This window comes from Alnus glutinosa, chromosome 8 (assembly GCF_958979055.1).
Source record: "Alnus glutinosa chromosome 8, dhAlnGlut1.1, whole genome shotgun sequence".
In the NCBI taxonomy this organism is placed as follows: Eukaryota; Viridiplantae; Streptophyta; class Magnoliopsida; order Fagales; family Betulaceae; genus Alnus; species Alnus glutinosa.
Window position 1 is genome coordinate 28,121,429 of NC_084893.1, and position 19,112 is coordinate 28,140,540.

General features: G+C 35.2%; 1 protein-coding gene and 1 pseudogene across 2 annotated transcripts; one reads left to right on the plus strand and one right to left on the minus strand.

Annotated features, from left to right (window-relative positions):
* Nucleotides 1–4,098: 4,098 nt before the first annotated feature.
* Nucleotides 4,099–9,579, plus strand: LOC133875840 (uncharacterized). Of its 2 annotated transcripts, XR_009901498.1 has the most exons (7): nucleotides 4,099–4,614; nucleotides 6,305–6,419; nucleotides 6,564–6,735; nucleotides 6,875–7,056; nucleotides 8,224–8,366; nucleotides 8,894–8,963; nucleotides 9,163–9,579. XR_009901498.1 is itself a non-coding variant. In XM_062314083.1 (6 exons), exons 1-5 carry the CDS (start codon nucleotides 4,235–4,237, stop codon nucleotides 8,353–8,355), a joined length of 981 nt encoding a protein of 326 aa, XP_062170067.1. In that variant the 5' UTR covers nucleotides 4,100–4,234; the 3' UTR covers nucleotides 8,356–8,366; nucleotides 9,163–9,579. The 2 variants fall into 2 exon arrangements, 1 of the variants encoding a protein (XP_062170067.1); XM_062314083.1 differs by lacking the exon at nucleotides 8,894–8,963 and having other exon boundaries at nucleotides 4,100–4,614.
* A 1,393-nt stretch (nucleotides 9,580–10,972) lies between these two features.
* LOC133876330 (G-type lectin S-receptor-like serine/threonine-protein kinase B120) lies at nucleotides 10,973–14,876 on the minus strand (annotated as a pseudogene).
* Nucleotides 14,877–19,112: the final 4,236 nt, after the last annotated feature.

Here is a 19,112-nt window from a genome sequence, read left to right on the forward strand (position 1 = left end):
CACACAATTATTCTAAAATATTGACGTGACAGTCTCAACTAACTATTAGATTAACTATTGTTAAAAATAAAATAAAAAAAAATTAAAGGGGTGATTGTGACTACTACGTCAATATTGTGATATAAGAATGTAGTTTTTAGCATTTATCGTCAGTTTAATAGATTTAATTTGATAAATTTTCTCCATTCTATATTTTCTTTTTCTTTTTTGACAAAAATGTTAAATACAATTCACCCCGAAGTTGTCACTGACTCACCCATTTTTAATTCGGCTACCAAAGTTTTAAAATTTACAATGCATTCCCTTTAAATTTCTAAAATTTTTAATTTAACCATTCCGTCTTATTTTAACGTCAAGCAAGCATCACCATGACCAAAATCCGATGATTCTGAGATCCATAGCTTTAGCAATGGACGCCAAGATTGCTGTTTTATATATGTGCACGATAGAAATGTATGACCAACAAATGTCATTGACAATTTGACATTATTATATATTTTGATTAATAAACTCCACTTTTAATGAGATCGTTCTCACATTCCTTCTCACCCGCCGCCAAATCATCCTCCCTCGTCTGCTTCCCAAGATTTCGCGCATGTGCCTGCACGACATCCCATATTTTATTTCAAAAAAATTAAATAGATTTTATTAAAAATAGAATAAGATAAATTCACATTCTCAGGAGAAAATAACTATTTCTTATTTCTCAATTTAAGAAATAGTCATTATTTTATGGGAGACAAAAATTACTATTTCATGGTAATTTAATTTTACATTTTTTTTTTTACTTTTAATAAAAATTACTTATTTTTCTTATATAATAACTATTCTGCATATTAAACGTAACTTTAATATTATAAATAGTTTGTATGGTTTATCTTGAATGCCTATAATAATGTTATAAATTACTTGTATCTTACAATAATGATATTGTAGGTCCAATAAATGTTTATTAAAAAAATATAAATATTATATATCACATTTTTATCACGCAATTATTTCACAATGCTGACATGACAATTTTAGACAACCATTGTTTTTTTTTTTTTTTTTTTAACAATAATTAAACCAATGGTTGACTGGGACTGCCACACCAACATTGTAGAATAATTGTGAAATAAAAGTGTGTTTTCTAACTAACAATACTCTTAACAAAAGAAGAAGAAGAAGAAGGTAATGCGAGAGACCACATATTTATCTTACAATTATCTTATAATTATGATGTGGTACTCTCAACTAATCATTTGATCATTTATTGTTAAAAAATAAAATCAAAGAGTTGATTAGGATTGACATATTATTATTGTAAAATAAATGCTTAAGGTGAAACCAATTTCCAGGGTGTGACGAGCAGTGTGTACAAGGCTTGGATACCTATTCACTATGCATGTCATGCTCATCCGTGATTCCTAACGGGTTGCAAAGAACAATTCGAACCGAGGCAATCTTTCCAAATTCGCTCCATCTTAGACTCTTACAGTATTGCTTCCAATTGTAATTGCCATTGTAGCACGTGTGTGGCCCAACCCATTGGGCCATGTAGACTTGACATAATCTCCACCTACCTCTAGTAATATGGGATAAAAATGTGATTTATAGAATTAATTTTAAAAATAAAAAATAAAAAATAAAAGATTGATTGGACTTGCCATATCAACATTGTGAGATAAAAAAGATAAATATTACTCTAAAAAGGCTAAAATTAAAATAAATAGTGCAATTTATGCCTTTGGTTAGTAATATCTATAGACTGCCTTATATTAATATATTGATTAATTTTCATTATCATGCTTCTAAATTCCAACAACGATGGACTCCCCCCCAATAAAAAAGGTCATGCATAATCGATCATATATGTCATGATTCGATTTTCCAATCTCTGCATAGCATACATATTAAAAAAATTGTATTGATAATATTTATAAACTGAATTAAATTGAAAGAAATTGTCCTAACCCAATTTTTGAAACAAATTATGTCCATGTCTTAATTAATAATCTTATATTGATCATATTAAGTAGAGAAGATAGCAAAATGGCTCCATAATTTCTTACGGGCGAAATTCATTTGCTGCATTTAGTGCTGCGCTCAAGGCAGGACCTAGCACGCTTCTCAACTACCAAGCAACCCCAAAGAGAGCATGAATTATATATAAATAAGGAGAGCTAAGAAATATGACTCATGTTGAATGTGACTGGATTTGTTGAAACTGATACACGTGTTTTACAATAAGATATAAGGGATTCATGTCACAATTTTAAGGATCGGGATCTCTCAAATTGCTTATCCCAACTATTTGAATTTAAACAAGTGATTGTGAGAGACCACTTATAAAACCTACTTACAAAAAAAGTGGTTGGGTAGCCCAATTTTTATTTTGTTAAGTGGGTTCTATAAGTAGTATCTCACAAACATTTGCCTTCGTAATTTCAATTTTAATGAATTTAATTTGAACGAAAACTGCACCAAAGCATGATCCAAATTAGATTAAAGATCTTTGGGATTTTATATATATATATATATAAAGCTTAAGAGGTTCTTAAGGTATGATTTATTTATTTATTTTTTGTTAAATACATTTTTGCCTCATGTGGTTTAACACTTTTATTTTTTTAGGGTATTCATTTTTAAAAAAGTTTTAATCTCAGTCATCCGTTAGAATTTTTAGTTCAATCCTATCAAAATTCAAAAAATACCTATCATTCTTTTTAGGAAAAAAAAAAAATTGCTAAGATTTAGGTGTTGGTTAGAATTTAATGAAATTTGCAAAAATACTCATACATGAATCTTTGAAAATTTTAAAATTGCTAGGATTTGGGTGTTGGTTACAATTTAACAGAATTTGAAAAAATACCTATACCTGAATTTTTTAAAATTTTTATAATTTTTTTAAAAAAAATAAATACAAGGGTATTTTGAAAATTTTGACATGATTTAACGAAAAATTCTAACGAATGACTGAGATTGAAAATTTCTGAAAAATGAATACCCTAAAAATGAATACCATACATGATTTAAAGTTTATGTACCTTCTTTTAAAATGAGTGAAAGTTAAGGGATTATAAGTGAAGTCATTTATTTGTTTTATGTTTTCAAAACAAAAACATTAACAAATAACCTAGAACATAAAATACTAAAAAAAAAAAAAAAATTATCCCTTGTCTCACATGAAAATATTTTTTTCAAAAATAAAAAAATCCTCTAAAAAACATTAACACGCGATGCAAACTTGCTGATGGAGAGACCAAGAGATGTGACAATTTAAAAACACGAAGGTTTGGTTGTTAAAGTATTAATTAACTGATTAAATTTATCTCTCCCTATCTACTTAAGCTTTTAAGATAAGTAGTAATTTAACATGATATTAGAACTAAATATCTCGAGTTCGAATATTGACTTAGTCATTTACTCAATTTCAATTAAATATGTCACATGTTAGGCCTTATTTATTAAAAGGTAGTTTGAGTCCACGCATGAGAGAGATTGTTAAAATATTGATTAAATGATTAAATTTACCTATTTTGAATCACATTAAAAAAATGTTATATATATATATATATATAGATATATATAATTTTTTTATATTAAAATATATAATTTTTTGTTTTTACATATTTTATAAGGGGTCACTTGTCATCTTCTAATTCGATATGACGTGTAATCACCGTTAGACATTTAATAAAAAGTGAACAAAATAATATGTTTGATAACAATTGAACTCTTAAAGAGTAAATTGAAAAAACTTCCGAAGCAATTTAAGAGAAAGTTATACCGTCAAGGATGTATGAAACATTTTCTTCTAGTTTTTTTATTAATAATTAATAATTAATTTAATATGTAGTAGTTGAGATTTGAAACATGGTAGGGATATATGAATGATCCAATAAAATGATTTCATATACACTTAATGAAATTCGTATATAATAATATTTATCAACTCTTTTTCTTCTTCCCTAAGCTAAGAGTCTCAATCTGACGGTGCACACAAGACAAGTGTAGCCCATGCCAAAACCCTGGTCCCACATCAAAATCCCCTACACCAACCTCAAAATCCTTCTCCAAGGACTGGATTGTCATTTTGGTCAGTCATAAAGAGAGAGAGAGAAAGAGAAGCAGAGAGAGAGAGAGAGAGAGAGAGACAGAGAAAATTTGAGAGAGAGAGACAGAGAGAGAGAGAAAGAGGGTGTCCGTTAATTTCCGTTAATATTTTTGTATTTTGGGAGTGCGAGCAACGATGGTTACAGACGAAGAGCTATCCCGAGCCATAGAGTCGCTCTTCAACGACGACAACCCTAACCACAACGCTAACCCTAACCCCAGAGCGTTCACCACCCTAAACGGTGTCGTTCAGGATCTGGAGTCCAAGCTTGGGCTCGACCTCTCCCACAAGGTCGACTTCATTCGAGCCCAGATCCACCTCCTCTTCCGATCCCACCCACCACCACCACCACCACCACCAAGAGACCATTTTGCCCTCCACCAAAACCCTAATTTCCACCCCGGTCCCTCCCCAGTGTCCTCCGCCTTCCAGAGCTTCTCGGCTCAGCCCCTTCCCCAGCCGCCGGCTAAGCCCGAACCCGACGCCGCCGCCGTTGCTGAGGCCCCGACGGTTAGGTTCGTTTCTTTGCTTCTGTTTGATAATTTTGATTTCTTTTTTCGCTTTCTGTTTGGTTACCGAGAAAACCGAGGAAAAAAGAAAGGAAAATGGAACTTCGAGAACTGTGTTTTATGGAGATTTCATGTTTGGAAATATACTGAACTCGCCTAGTAAAACGCGTTAGTGCCTGCGAAACTAATTTTTAATAATTATTTTTTGTTCTAGTCTGTTTGGCTGCCGAGAAAATTGGTGAAGAAGAATAAAGAAAATGAGAATACGATAGTATTATATTTTAACTTCACCAATGATTCATTTGGTAGATGAAAAAATGAAGGAATGTTGAAATTTCATACTTTTCTGTGTTATGGATTATTTTGTGTTAACTAACGGAAAAAAAAGGGAAAGGAAAACAAAACTAGAAACTTGAATAAAGTTTTTATTTTTCTTTTTTTTTTATATAAGTAATAGAAAATTTTATAGTAATTAAATTTTGCGCCATGTGAAAGGTATGTTTTGTATTTAATTTCTTGTCAATCATGTTGGTATGGTTTATGCTTGGTTATGTTAGTTCAATGAGTTAAACTGGTTACTCGGCAAGCTCCTTCAGTTTCATATGTGACCTTCGTAAAAGTACTGGAGTCTTAGACTGTTAGACACTGCTTTGGTAATGTCACATGGCTTAAATCTTGTGTGTGGTAACCAGCATTGGGTGTAGGATGGTTTGCACTCCACAGCTGTGTGGAACTCGGTGGCCATTTGAGCTCCTCGTTTCATCAGAGTCCCTCTCTTCCCAAAAAGTGACTGAGCTTGAGAATGGGGGCTGATGGGCTTAAGGAGATGCAAAAAGGTTGAGCTCAGTGCTGTTGATGTGGTATAACCACTGTAAGCTGGGAGGTGCAAACAAATTGTTTGGTGGCCAAGGTTGAGGGCTTGAGGTTCGTGACACTCATTATGAGACTTTTATAGAAAAACACCTACAGACATCTACAGTTGAAATGGTGTAATACTTGCTTAAATCAGCGGGATGTTGGTGGACAGTAGATGCAGCACAGACAAAACACTAGTGGTAGCAACGAGCTATCATACTCTATCGTTCTCTCTGCTTGTATCAGTAGGTCTTAACGGTTTGCTTCTTTCTTCTGGAATCTTGAATCAATCCGTTCTTGCTTCCCCTTTCATCGGTCTGACCGCTTATTCAGAAGCACGACTGGAGTCTTCGTGGTCCAAGATAATAAAACCAAAGTAAGAGTAACGTAGGCATGAGACTTTTTGGTAGTACCAGCAAACCAGATGGCCGCAACTTGACAGTTTCTCCTACCAAAAGCCTATGAGTAGGTTACGCAGGTCATTTGTTATAAAAAACTTCTTACCTCTGGAAAGCTGTCCAAAATGCTTTACACCTTGGCTATCCTTGTTCTAGGCCCCTTCATCTAGATCTAGGTATGCTCAACACTAAGCCTGCAGCCAATCAATCGTAGTTTCTGTGCCCCTTGCAGTCTATACCAGGGGCCTTCCTTAAGGCATTATCCTCACAGGTGCCCAATTCACCCCCAACAAATTATTAGTCAACATGCCAAATCCAGAAACCTCATTCACTGTTGTATTCTAGTATCTACATCATCTTAATATCATGCCTATTTTGTTCTGAATATCTGTAGTTTTATTATGTTTGGACTAATGTTATCTCCTTCTGTTATTTTATTGCAGTGCTCAACCTAAAGCAACTAAGAGAAAAGGTGGGCCTGGGGGTCTAAACAAACTTTGCGGTGTTTCGCCTGAACTTCAGGCTATTGTTGGCCAGCCAGCATTGCCAAGGACTGAGGTTGAGACTCATATAGATCTTACTGCTTTATTTATCATTGCGTGTCAACTTTGCTTCTTCTTCTAATAAATTATTATTCATAAAAAAAAAATCATTGTGTGTCAATCCCAAGAGGTTCTTGAATTTTCATATTGTTGCATTCAGATTGTGAAGCAGCTGTGGGCTTACATAAGAAAACACAATCTTCAAGATCCAAGTAACAAAAGGAAAATAATCTGCAATGATGAGCTGCGTTTGGTATTTGAGACAGACTGTACAGACATGTTCAAGATGAACAAGTTGCTAGCTAAACATATCATTGCTCTAGAACCAACTAGTATGTATATGATCTAATAGCAGCCTTATGTGTATGCGCACACTCATATTTGTGTGTGTGCATGCATGTGTCTATCTGTGAGTGTGTTTGTGTTCATATTTAGTACTTAGATTAAGACTTCATGGTTTGGTGCTTTCAGAACAGCCAAGTTCTAAGAAGCCGAAGGTAGATGTGGAGCCTGCAATGAAAATTAGTGAATCTGGTCCTTCTGTAATAATATCTGAAGCACTTGCAAACTTCTTTGGAGTTGGTGGAAGGGAGATGCTGCAGTCAGAGGTTTTAAGACGGATCTGGGAATATATAAAGCTCAACAATCTGGAGGTAGGTTTAGTTTTCTATAAATATTCACTTGACGGTTTCAATTCAACGGACAGAACGTGCTCTAGAGAATTACCCAGCAATTATGTACTTTGTGGGTTGAGTGATGCAATTCAAACCCTTGGTGTGTGGCCTAAGGAATTGCTGGAGTGATTCAGCTTCTTGTTCGATTTCTTCTTGTTTTCTTCTATGTTTCGGTTATCTAAGCTTTAAACACCCTAACCAGATCTGAAAATAATCCATTTTTATCCTGAAATTCTTTGTGCTAAGCTCTATCCTTTTTCCCCTTTTAATCCATCAAAGCCTAGCCTACAAAGACAATACAACCAGCAACCAAGTACTGTTCAGGGAACTGTTCACAGCCTCAGAACTTCCCCCCGGCTTTGGCTTCCTTTGCTTTATTATTACCCCAAATCCTAACCCTTTTGTTGCATAAACTCTCTTTAGCCACCATTAAATTAGCCATAATCAGTAGTGAAGATTTTCTTTACTGTTGTCCTTCATCCATTTTAGTATCAGATCCCTTTGTCCTACACCAGTTTGTTTATTTGTAGTTCAGCTCAGTAAATATTTATATAAAATATCATGAAGTGACCTTTTTAGTATGGTGTCTTCAGTTAAATCTGGCATAAGTTGGAAAGTTATTTATATTGGATTCTACTAGCACTGGTCGTTTCTGTAATGTCAAATTTTTTAAATTATTCTGTGATGATTTTTCTGTTTGGTTAATTTCTAAAGCACAAAAGATAGCTGTAAGGATAAGACTCACAATTCTCTTCCTTGTTAGATAGTCATCTTAATAGCAGATTTATAAAAAGTTTAGGATGTTTCTAAACTTAGTTTAAGCATATTGGTAGAGCATCTAACCAGGAGGGCATGTATTATATTCGTTGTCAAAACAATTGACTAGGAAGAGTTAAGGCTTCTACTGGAGTTTGAATTTCCTAAAATTGTGCTGGCAACTAACAAACCTTTTTTTTTTTTAATTCACTTTTTCTGTTTTTTGATTGGTAAATTGCACACACCCAGTTGGTCTTGAACACAAAACCTCACATTCCATTCTATTCTTATGGGTGAAGGAAATGCCATTTTGAGCTAGAGTCCATCGGAAAATTTGCCTCCAAATTGGACTGATTTATTTATTTAATTCTGGTTTCAATATATCTCTAGGATCCGATAAATCCCATGGCAATACTATGTGATGCAAAGCTTCAAGAGCTCTTTGGTTGTGAAAGCATTTCTGCATTGGGTATACCAGAAGTTTTGGTGCGCCATCATATATTCAGGAAACCACTATGCTGATCATGTTACTGGTTAGTATATTTTAAAAATCGTTTGGAGATATATTCAAGTTCAAGATTCTGCAACTTTCTTAGTTGTTGCACCCAATATTTATGGCATCTGACTTCTATCCATCGCTTAGTTGGAAGAGTTTATAATTTTTATTAAACACTCATGTCAGAAGTTGCTAGATACTTGGTAACATTCATTATGTAGTATGCTTGCTATCAAGTCCATCTCCGCCAGCTAATTTTTGCCTAATAAACTTCCTCTAGTCCATTATACTTCCCAGAGGTCAATGGAAATAAAATATAGAATATGCAATTTACAGCTATTTGTCAGTTCCTATAATTTTCCATTACGTTCTCTGCCCTCAAACAGTCTAGTTTCGCATTTTTCTTTTGTCCAAGTGAGCTTTTTGAATGCAAATGCTTAATGGTTTTAAAATCCTACTCTCTGTTTGGTATAAATTGCTTAGAGTAAGTGCAATGTAATTAGGTATTTGGGATGATTAGGCTATTTACAAAGTTTCAACTTCATTTTAAATGGGGATTTGTAGATTGGTAGGGTGCATTGCAACTTTTAAAGTTTTGGGAGAACACTGCTAAATTTGGTCGTAGTTTGAAGGGGTAAGTATAGTTTCCCCTTGATTCTTTTATCTATGTTTGATTACCATCTTCTCCTAGAGAGTAATTCATTTTCACTAACACCTTTTGTTTTAAGCGATGACTAACCCTTTCTATTTGCATCAATTGACCCAAACGTATCGATTTTGCTTTAGTTATTGCTGCCAACAAAAGTTAATAGGATGTTGATTATTGCTTGCAGTTGCAATTGCAAATACATGGTACTGAAGCCAGTATGTAAGGTGACGCCTAGGAAAGCTGATATGTTTCTGTATATTGATAACTTAGTTGTTCTGTCCTCTGTCCGAGTTTGTACGTATGAACACAATGAAGATGTACTATGGGCTTGTGGCATGTTCTATTTTGCTGTTGGAGCCATGGTCCCATGGTCTTAATTTGTCTGACTATCTTAGGTTAGAATAACGCTTGGGAGTTTCTAACACCAGTAAAGTCCAGACAGTAGAGAAAGAAGATAATTTGTAATAGATGATATAACTTGTTTTTTTTTTTTTTTTTAAACACATGGAAGATGGTCTTTATTTAGATTTTTATCAACTGCGTATTATGTACTGTGCATGTAAAGAAAATTTTAGGGAAATGTTCAGTTCTTGGTTTTATATGGATGGTGCGTTTTGTATGTGTTTGCTTTTGAAATCCATGGCGTGAAGGTGAGTTTCCCATAATTTCATATGTGGCTTTTAGTAGGGAAGAACTTTGTCATATCTCTGTTTTCATATTGGATTCTAGATGATTTGTATTTTTTCTTTTGTTTCATGTATGTACTGATTTTAATGTAGACCCTTTTTTTATTTAAAAAAAAAATGCACCCCTTTACATGTCCTAAAAAACGCGAGTTTTCCTCTGTTTTTGAACTACCATTTTTTTCAATTCCACGCTTGGCCTGCAAAATGGAAATAGTCAATTTTATTAGTATTAGTTGTCTCGAGTCCCACGGATGCTTTAATGGGGCTAGGTTAGATTATGGCTAAGTCGGATTTGAGGCCCCTTCTGTGCGGCTCCTAGCGGGCAAATACTACTGTAGTTATGCTCATAATAGTTACGGTTGGTCTTTCTTGCCTTTTTGCTATTAAAAAATGACATTTACTTATTGAGAGAACCTAATGAACTACAAACCCCTACATCTTATACTACTAGTTACGATAAACTGTGATCCCACGCACATACTGCTATATACAAACTTCCAGATAATCTCATATGTGAGAAGTGGGAAACATTTATATTCTAATGGCAATGCCACGCTTTTCTTTAAAAGAGCTTTTCAGCCATCCCGTGACTTCCACAATTCTGGAATCATATGGCTTACCCAGAAAAAGGAAGGAATATACCCAAAAAAAAGAATCACATTCCAAGCTGTTCTCTAAAGTTTATACTATAAAACGATCCTCGGGCAGAAAGCTAATATTGTATTGTAGTCTTGTATTGGGGAATAATAGTGAGAGAGACCATGGCCTGGGCTAGTGGCAAAGTTTTGGTTCAACATGTAGTGGTTATACTGCTCATCGCATTGGTGAGTGGAGCCAATGCAACAGCCATATGTAACATAGACCTCCGCCAAGCTTAACCAAGCCTCCCAGTGGTTAGCGGGGTGGAGACAACCAGGCGATGCTGCAGCGTTGTACGCCATGCCATCTTGCCCTTTCTTCTCAAGTATAATATGTAGTGGAATTCTCATGAAAATAGATTGCTACGCCACGCTTAAATGAGGGGTAAAACCTAATTTTGATAAATTAATGCTACTATTTACACTTATTTTACACCGATTGACGTAACGCTTTAAGTGGCTTTTCATGTCGGTCACTAGAAAAAAACAAAAAAAAAGCCACTTAAAACATGCAACGTCAACTAATATGAAATGAGAATGATAAATGGGTGTGATGAGTAATATTCTTCATTTCAAAACCAAGCGAACCATGCCTTTCTGACCCCTCGTTCTGTCCTTACCTGTCACGGTACAAACAACATTTCATGATACATGGCTAAAGGTCCAAAGGTTCAATACGCAACTAAATAATGGTAGACCATAGGCAAAGAGGTTGAATGCTTTTTGACAATTTACTTGGAGAATATGAACGCTTATGGTTGGACTTTCAAATGTTATCGGCCTTCTATAATTGAAATTGTTGCACCATTCAGAGAACATATTTCTTGCTTGCTATTAATTGGGTATGTGTTCGCCATACTTCTCAAGTTCAAGAAAGCAGGTTCTTTCATTGCTAAGCATGGCGACAACATCAGACATGGTAGGCCTATCCGCTGCACTTTCTTGAACACAAAAGAGAGCTATGTTAACATATCTCAATACCATATGCATAGATGATATATCATCAAGTAGTGGATCCACCAAGTCTGATCTCCTATCACTTGTCTATAATTCCCGCGCCTTAAAATAAAAAAAAAATAAAAAAAGGAGGAAAATTAGATGACGTTAGAATGATGGTTAATGATTAAATACATAATTTTTTATTAACTCAAGCTTTTTAGAAAGTAGTACGTTCTATACTCTACTTAGCGTTCTAAAATTTTAAGAACAGAGAACTAATTTTGTTTTAACAATGATGAATGCACATTTGTTCAACAACTTGTAGCTATGAATAAAAGTAAATAAGTGTTTACAATTTTACAACAAAAGACACAAATAAGATACTCACATATCCAATAAGATGGAGAGAATCAGTTTGATAAAATCAGTATTCTTCCTGCCACTCACAATTTCTAACAATAAGACGCCAAAGCTAAACACATCGGATTTGATTGAAAATAGGCATTCCAAAACATATTCAGGGGACATATAACCACTGTGCAACATCATCAAGTTAAAAATATTAGTAATTGCATGTTTCATGTTGATTTTTATAATTCAAAAATTCCCATTATATCACTTATAAATGCCAACAATCCTATTTGTATTTGCATGTGAATCATTTCCTCCAAATATTGTTGCCATTCCAAAATTTGATATTTTGGGATTCATATCGATGTCCAACAAGATATTGCTAGGCTTCAAATCCCTATGAATAATTCTTAACCTGGAATACTGATGAAGATAAAGAAGTCCTTGAGCAATTCCTCCAATGATTCTAACACGAGTCCTCCAATTTAATATCCTGTGCTTCTCTTGATCTGCTTTACATATATGAGTAAATTGACAATTAGTGAGCCATGCACATGCAAAGGACCATAAAAATTAAAAAACACACACAGACACACACACGACACGTGTGTGTGTGTATATATATATATATATAAAAATGTGAGATATTACAAACCAAATAGGAAGAAATCCAAGCTTTTATTGGGCATATACTCATAAACTAGTATATTTTCATCTCGTTCAATGTAGCAGCCCAAAAGTCTAACAAGATTTTTGTGTTGGAGCTTAGCTATGAGCACTGCTTCATTTTTTAGCTCTTCCCAACCTTGCTCAGATCGTTTTGAAAGTCTTTTTACAGCTACCTCATCCCCTATAAGTAATATTCCCTGAAATTATTTTTTTTGTTGTGAAAAATACAGAAAACAATAAAATAATAAGCTACATTTATTAGAAATCCATTTCCAATGATAAAAACAGAGCATGTTTGAGATTGTGTTAAAGAGCTTAAAAATTGCTTTTAATACTTAAAAAGTTGTTCCAAACAAAAATAGGTCCGTTTGGTAAAAAAAACTTTTTTGCTATAAAAAAGCCCAAAACTGCGTTTTGAAGAAACTAGCGAAGTGTCAACCTTTTAATTACATTTTATATCCAAAGCATTGCGTTTAGGAACATTGAACCATACCTTGTAAACAGGTCCAAAACCACCCTCTCCAAGCTTATTTGCAGCTGAGAAATTATCAGTTGCAGCAGAAACACTTGCAAAACTGAATAATGGCATTTGAATTAACTTCTCTTTTTCTATCATCTCAATGCTCTGAATTATTAGCCTTTTGGGTCGTGCCCAAATCTAACAGCAACATATCCTGCCCTATATGGTGAACAACACATGTTTAGAGATATAAACTTAGATTGCTAAAGTGAAGTTGTGAACGATTGGTTCGAATTCAAGACCTATGCTAAATCACAACTTAAACAAAAAGTTTAATTAATACTTTTAACATATTATTTACTCACCCTTTCTTCTGAGCTTTCTCCTTATATAGTGAGTAAAGAAAAGGCCCAATGTAACAACCATCGCAATAGATGCAGTCGGCACGAGAATTTTCAATAATTGTTTATTTCCTGTAACCTTTAAATTCTTCTGAATAGTCGTATCTGCAAAAGGAAGTCAGATCGATAAATAAATAATATAGCCTATAGGCGTTGTTCTTGTAAAAGAAGAGAGACCGATGAGGAATTCTTTTGTTATTCAATGATTAATGATAGAGCTATACATGGGTAACAAAAGCTCTAAATCATCGAATAACAAAAGCTTCTTTGCTTAATTCTTTATTGGTCTCTAATCTTTTACATGGTATCAAAGCGAGCGAATCGTATGGGCAGCTTGCTTTGCTGGAGAAGGAAAGGTGCAGCCTGTAGTGGCTTGATATGGAATGGAATGAATGGCCTGCTGATCAGATAAATAAATAATACTCTAACAGTTCTTTGCATTACCAATTGATTTACAAGAACAGCAAAAACAGTCAGCAACAACTAACATGTTCTTCTATTTTTCTAACCTTGGTTACTTAATAAAAAAAAAAAAAAAAAAAAAAAATCTAACCTTCGGTAAAGTTCGGAGCAAGTTTCAGATAGAACTGTTTCATATAACTTAATTGCTGGGAACTGTTTCAGATTTTCAAGAGGGCCATCCCATACAAGGCAGCGATTCTCTTGGTCATAAGCATAACCGGAACAAGAGCAGTTGTTCAAGCAAGCTGATTTGCACTCTGAAGCCTTGCCAACGTGCAACCGCAGTGGATTCCAGGGCAAATAAACTTGAGGAATTGGAAGAAACCAAACATCAATATTATCGCTGCAATGCGAATCATTTGTTCTCTTACATACAGCGGACGGGGATCCTCTTTTGAATCCTGGCAAACAGTTACATCTAGAATCTGCATCGGCAGTGTCATCGCATATGCTGGAAACGCCGCAGACGTACAGGATAAGCCCCACAATTCGTTAACTTTAGCGAGGACCAACCTTGGTCACCTTTCATCCATGTCTGCAGCAGAAGGTTCCCGGAGATATCCAACACTATTCTTCTAGTTTCACTGGTGTTCTTACTACCCCAGGTAATGTAGTCCCTCTCAACCACGAATATACCAGCTAGAACACCAGTGATGAGTGAACTAGTCCAGTATGGTTCCGACTTCCGACCCCTCCATTAAGATAATTTGAGTTTTCCCAGAACCCATATGCAGAGAGAAAGGACGAGGAACAGGATCTTCCTTAGTTTTCCATGATGTCTTATCATCTTTAATCTTCATTCCGGGCAAAAGAGTACCAGTAGGATAATCAAAGCTTTGCCACAAAACATGTGAGGCCCTGTTTGTCAGTATAAGATTACCTGTATCTAATAGCCTGGCGTAGGTATCGTTGCCACCTGAATTGTTGGTCAGAACGTGCAACAATCTGCCGTCGGATATTACAAGATTTCCATCCGGGTCGAAGGTAAGAACAGCAGAGGGATTTGGGAATGGGTGCTCCCTGTTTGCAACCCATTCTACATTTTCAGTAGCATTCGAGTTGAATATAGCCACGTAATACTTTGTCGAGTTTGCTGTCGAAAAGAAACCGAGTTTGTACTTTCCGTAAGGGGATAGAATGTACTCCGAGGTGTTTAGTGATTGGCCTGGTCGGATAGTATCACTATCAGTGATGGTAGCATTGGTGGAGAGCAAACCAAGGAAGAATAAAAGCAGAAGGGAAGCAGTAAGGGGGAAAATTATAGGGCTCATATTTGTATCAGGAAACACAGACTGCTCTTTGCACATGCACGTACACCAGTATATATGGTGTTCTTGGATATCCTGTTTTGGGCTTAGAGACTGCTCTTTGCTGCAATTTCTCATGAGCTTTCCTATGAAAAATGCGGACAAACTGTTACTCCAACTCAGATTATAGAAATAACATATATCCCTTTGTATTTGAAAAACTTGACATGTAACATTCATTTGTATTTGAAAAACACATACTTTTTAAATAGTAGACGAAAAACAAATGCATTTTTATTAAAATTTGTATTAACTTTGTTCTTGTAATTAAAAAAATATGTGTTCTTACATGTAAATTAACATTTGACATTTTTATAGACCAAATTTAAGGAAATTCTTCCGATTCTAATTGAATCTATGTGCGAAAAATATGGACCGTGATTTTCTATTTTCACTTTAGATTTTCCACTAGCTAAAAACCGTGTTATTTTCACTCTGCAGCCAAGTCAACTCAAGCTGTCATTTCAAGAAAAAAAGTGTGAAGCTTCATTTCTTGAATATGTCCATAAAAAAATGAGAGCTAAAGGAAGACACTTGAAGTGAAAGTGGAGGAGACCAACCACAATCTTTCGTTTGGTAAATGGCTTATAATAATTAAATTTGATTATTATGAGTTATTTTTAATCTCTAGCGGATGGAATAGGCAGAATATAATTTTGACCCCTCTCGATCCTCTCCTTCCGCCCCTGCCTATCATGGAGCACCCATTAGATTGTGTGTAGTAGCATTGCAAAGTCTATAATTTGTAGAGAAATAGAAATGAATTAAAGTATGGGTGCATGTCGAAAACATATGAGTAAATTTCTTAGCATATTTTTTTCGGAGGTTCGTTATTGAATGCAGAGAAATTAGGAAGATGGAGATTTTAAAAAAATCTTGAGAATATTGATCTTAATTTGCAGGAGTTGGAATCTTAATGAATAAATTTTGGGTTAATAGGCGGTTCAGCTACTCCGTGAAAAACACAACTCCACCATATTGTGACTGATATTACCTGTTGAATAAAAGAAAATATTGGTTTGTATAGTAAATGATGTAGTGTAGAGTTCTGAAGAAAGATAAAAGTAAGAAATGTATTATAGAAAAAATGCTTTTTTTTTTTTTCCAAGCATAGAAGATACTCACGAATGCATTGAAAACTTGAAGATGAAGAGATATCAAATCTACTAAGTATATTTTATATTTATACTTTGACCACACACACACACATATATATATATATACTTTTTGTTTGGGTAGTTAGATTATATATATATACTTTTTGTACACACACATATATATATACTTTTTGTTTGGGTAGTTAGATTATATATATATACTTTTTGTTTGGGTAGTTAGATGCAATATCTTAGTGGGCAATTTACATTCAGCATCCTAGAGTAATGGGTAGTTTACATGCAATAAATATCCTAGTGGGTGGGTAGTTCACATTCAGCATCATATAGTGGTCAGTTACGAATGTGTTCATATATAACTCTAGTTTAAGACAAAGGTCCAGAAATGAGAGATGGTATTAAATATTATATTGACATTTTGCCATTGTGGTTTGTATCCAACCCTTAATTGAATTCATTATACTTTTTTTTTTTTTTTTTTTTTTTTTTTTTTTTTATTCTTTTTTGAACAGAAACGGTAATATTTCATTGATATGGTGAACATCCCAAGGCTTACAACTTGAAAAATAAGGGACAAGCCCCCATTCTTTAAACCAGAAGGATCTGGCTTAATAAACAGCTGCCCAAGCAGAAATACAACTTTTACAAGAAAGCCATTTGAGCCTCTTTACGTTAACGTTCGCTTTCTAAAGAAAAGAGACCAGATCTAGCAATTAGCCAACAAAATATTTCCGTAAAAATTGAACCCAAACACAAGCAGACTGTAATCCAAGAAAAGAGAAAAAACACATGACACTGAAGCAGAGATCACCCAAAAAGCAAGCTGCCGGCAGTGGAGGAAAAAGGCCAAGAAGCCGGACTGATATTACCTGTTGAATAAAAGAAAATATTGGTTTGTATAGTAAATGATGTAGTGTAGAGTTCAAAAGAATGATAAAAGAAAGAAGAAATGTATTATAGAAAAAATGCGTTTTTTTTTTTTTTTTTTCCCAAGCATAGAAGATACTCACGAATGCGTTGAAAACTTGAAGATGAAGAGATATCAAATCCACTAAGTATATTTTATATTTATACTTTGACCTTTTTTTTTTTTTTTTCCTAAGCATAGAAGATACTCACGAATGCGTTGAAAACTTGAAGATGAAGAGATATCAAATCCGTTGAAAACTTGAAGATGAAGAGATATCAAATCCACTAAGTATATTTTATATTTATACTTTGACCACACACACACACACATATAATTTACTTTTTACACACACACATATATAATTTACTTTTTGTTTGGGTAATATATAATTTACTTTTTGTTTGGGTAGTTAGATGCAATATCTTAGTGGGCAATTTACAGTCAGCATCCTAGAGTAATGGGTAGTTTACATGCAATTAATATCCTAGTGGGTAGTTCCCATTCAGCATCACATATGAGACAAAGGTCCAGAAATGAGAGATGGTATTAAATATTATATTGACATTTTGTCTTTGTGGTTTGTATCCAACCCTTAATTGAATTCATTATTCTTTTTTTTTTTTTTTTTTGAACAGAAACAGTAATCTTTCATTGATATGGTGAACAGCCCAAGACTTACAACTTGAAAATAAGGGACAAGCCCCCCATTCTCTAAATCAGAAGGATCTGGCTTAATAAACAGCTGCCCAAGCAGAAATACAACTTTTACAAGAAAGCCATTTGAGCCTCTTTACGTTAACACTCGCTCTCTAAAGAAAAGAGACCAGATCTAGCAATTAGCCAACAAAATATTCCCGTAAAAATTGAACCCAAACACAAGCAGACTGTGACCCAAGAAAAGAGAAAAAACACACAACATTGAAGCAGAGATCACCCAAAAAGCAAGCTGCCGGCAGTGGAGGAAAAAGGCCAAGAAGCCGGACTGCGGCGAGTGTGGGACATGCGCCGACACCGGCGCCATCTAGACGGAGGACCGACGCTGAATGACCGAAAACCGCCGAGATCGGCCAGAAAAAAGCGGCGCGTGGCCCACACGCGCACCAAACAGTAGAGAGCGTGCCCACACGCCGGTCACCGGCGACCGACAGGGCCGGATCTAACGGCAGCTGGGGCGGAAGGCGACGGAGAACGCGGCTGGGTGGCGCGCGTCAGTCAGAAGTGGGTGAGGATGAGCAGATTTGGCTTCCAAAATCTGAAGAAAACAATGTGAAAGAACGGGCCAAAAAACATCCCGCCGACGACACGAACGCTCGGCCAATCCCCCAAAGAAGACAACTTGAGATGAGAAATCCTGCCAAACAAAAGAAAACAAACAAATAACGACACATAAAAGCCACCATAGCCCAGAAAGGCTAAGGGAAGACCAGCCTCCACCGAATCTAGCCGGGAGGAACAAAAGCTCTACAACCCTAAATGTTAGGAGAAAAACTAACCCCACTGAACCAACTCAGGGGGAATAAAAACTCTCTGACTCACGAGGAGTCAGAGGGAAATCATTATTCATTATTCTAATATATAGCAAGACCATGCTTTTCTTTAGCGGGCAGGCACCACCGGCACCAACCAAGCGATGCTGCGTTGTTGTACGCCATGCCAACTTGCCCTGCCTTTGCAACTACAAGCTTGGCATTAATTGCCTAGGAAATGTGGCCTGAAGCTAAGCCTGAAAACACCACTGCAGTGCCGCGGTTGATTAGCATTTGAAACGTTTTCATTGCTCTTAAAATAGTTGCACAAGTTGCATCATGCATGTTCATTGACTGATCATTCTTGTTTTTAATCTTTTGACCTATATATGAGCTAGAGAAATGCTAGAACATCTTCTGGTATTCTTCTGGTGTTCTAGCATAGATGTAATTAAAAAATTACATCTATATCCTTTTGGATGGCATAGATGCAATTTTTTAATCAAAAAAATTACATTTATGCCATTCCAGGAGAACACTAGGAGATGTTCTAGCATTCCTCATATGCGCTATGGTAACATGCATGTGAGCCAAACTTCTGAAATTTTCTATTTTCCATGATTATTGTTAGTTATTGTAACGGTTGGAGAATGACTTTTGATATTTATGATAATCCACTGGCCTAGAGGATCGGAAGCACATGCAATACTCTAGAGAACCCGTGGCCCCT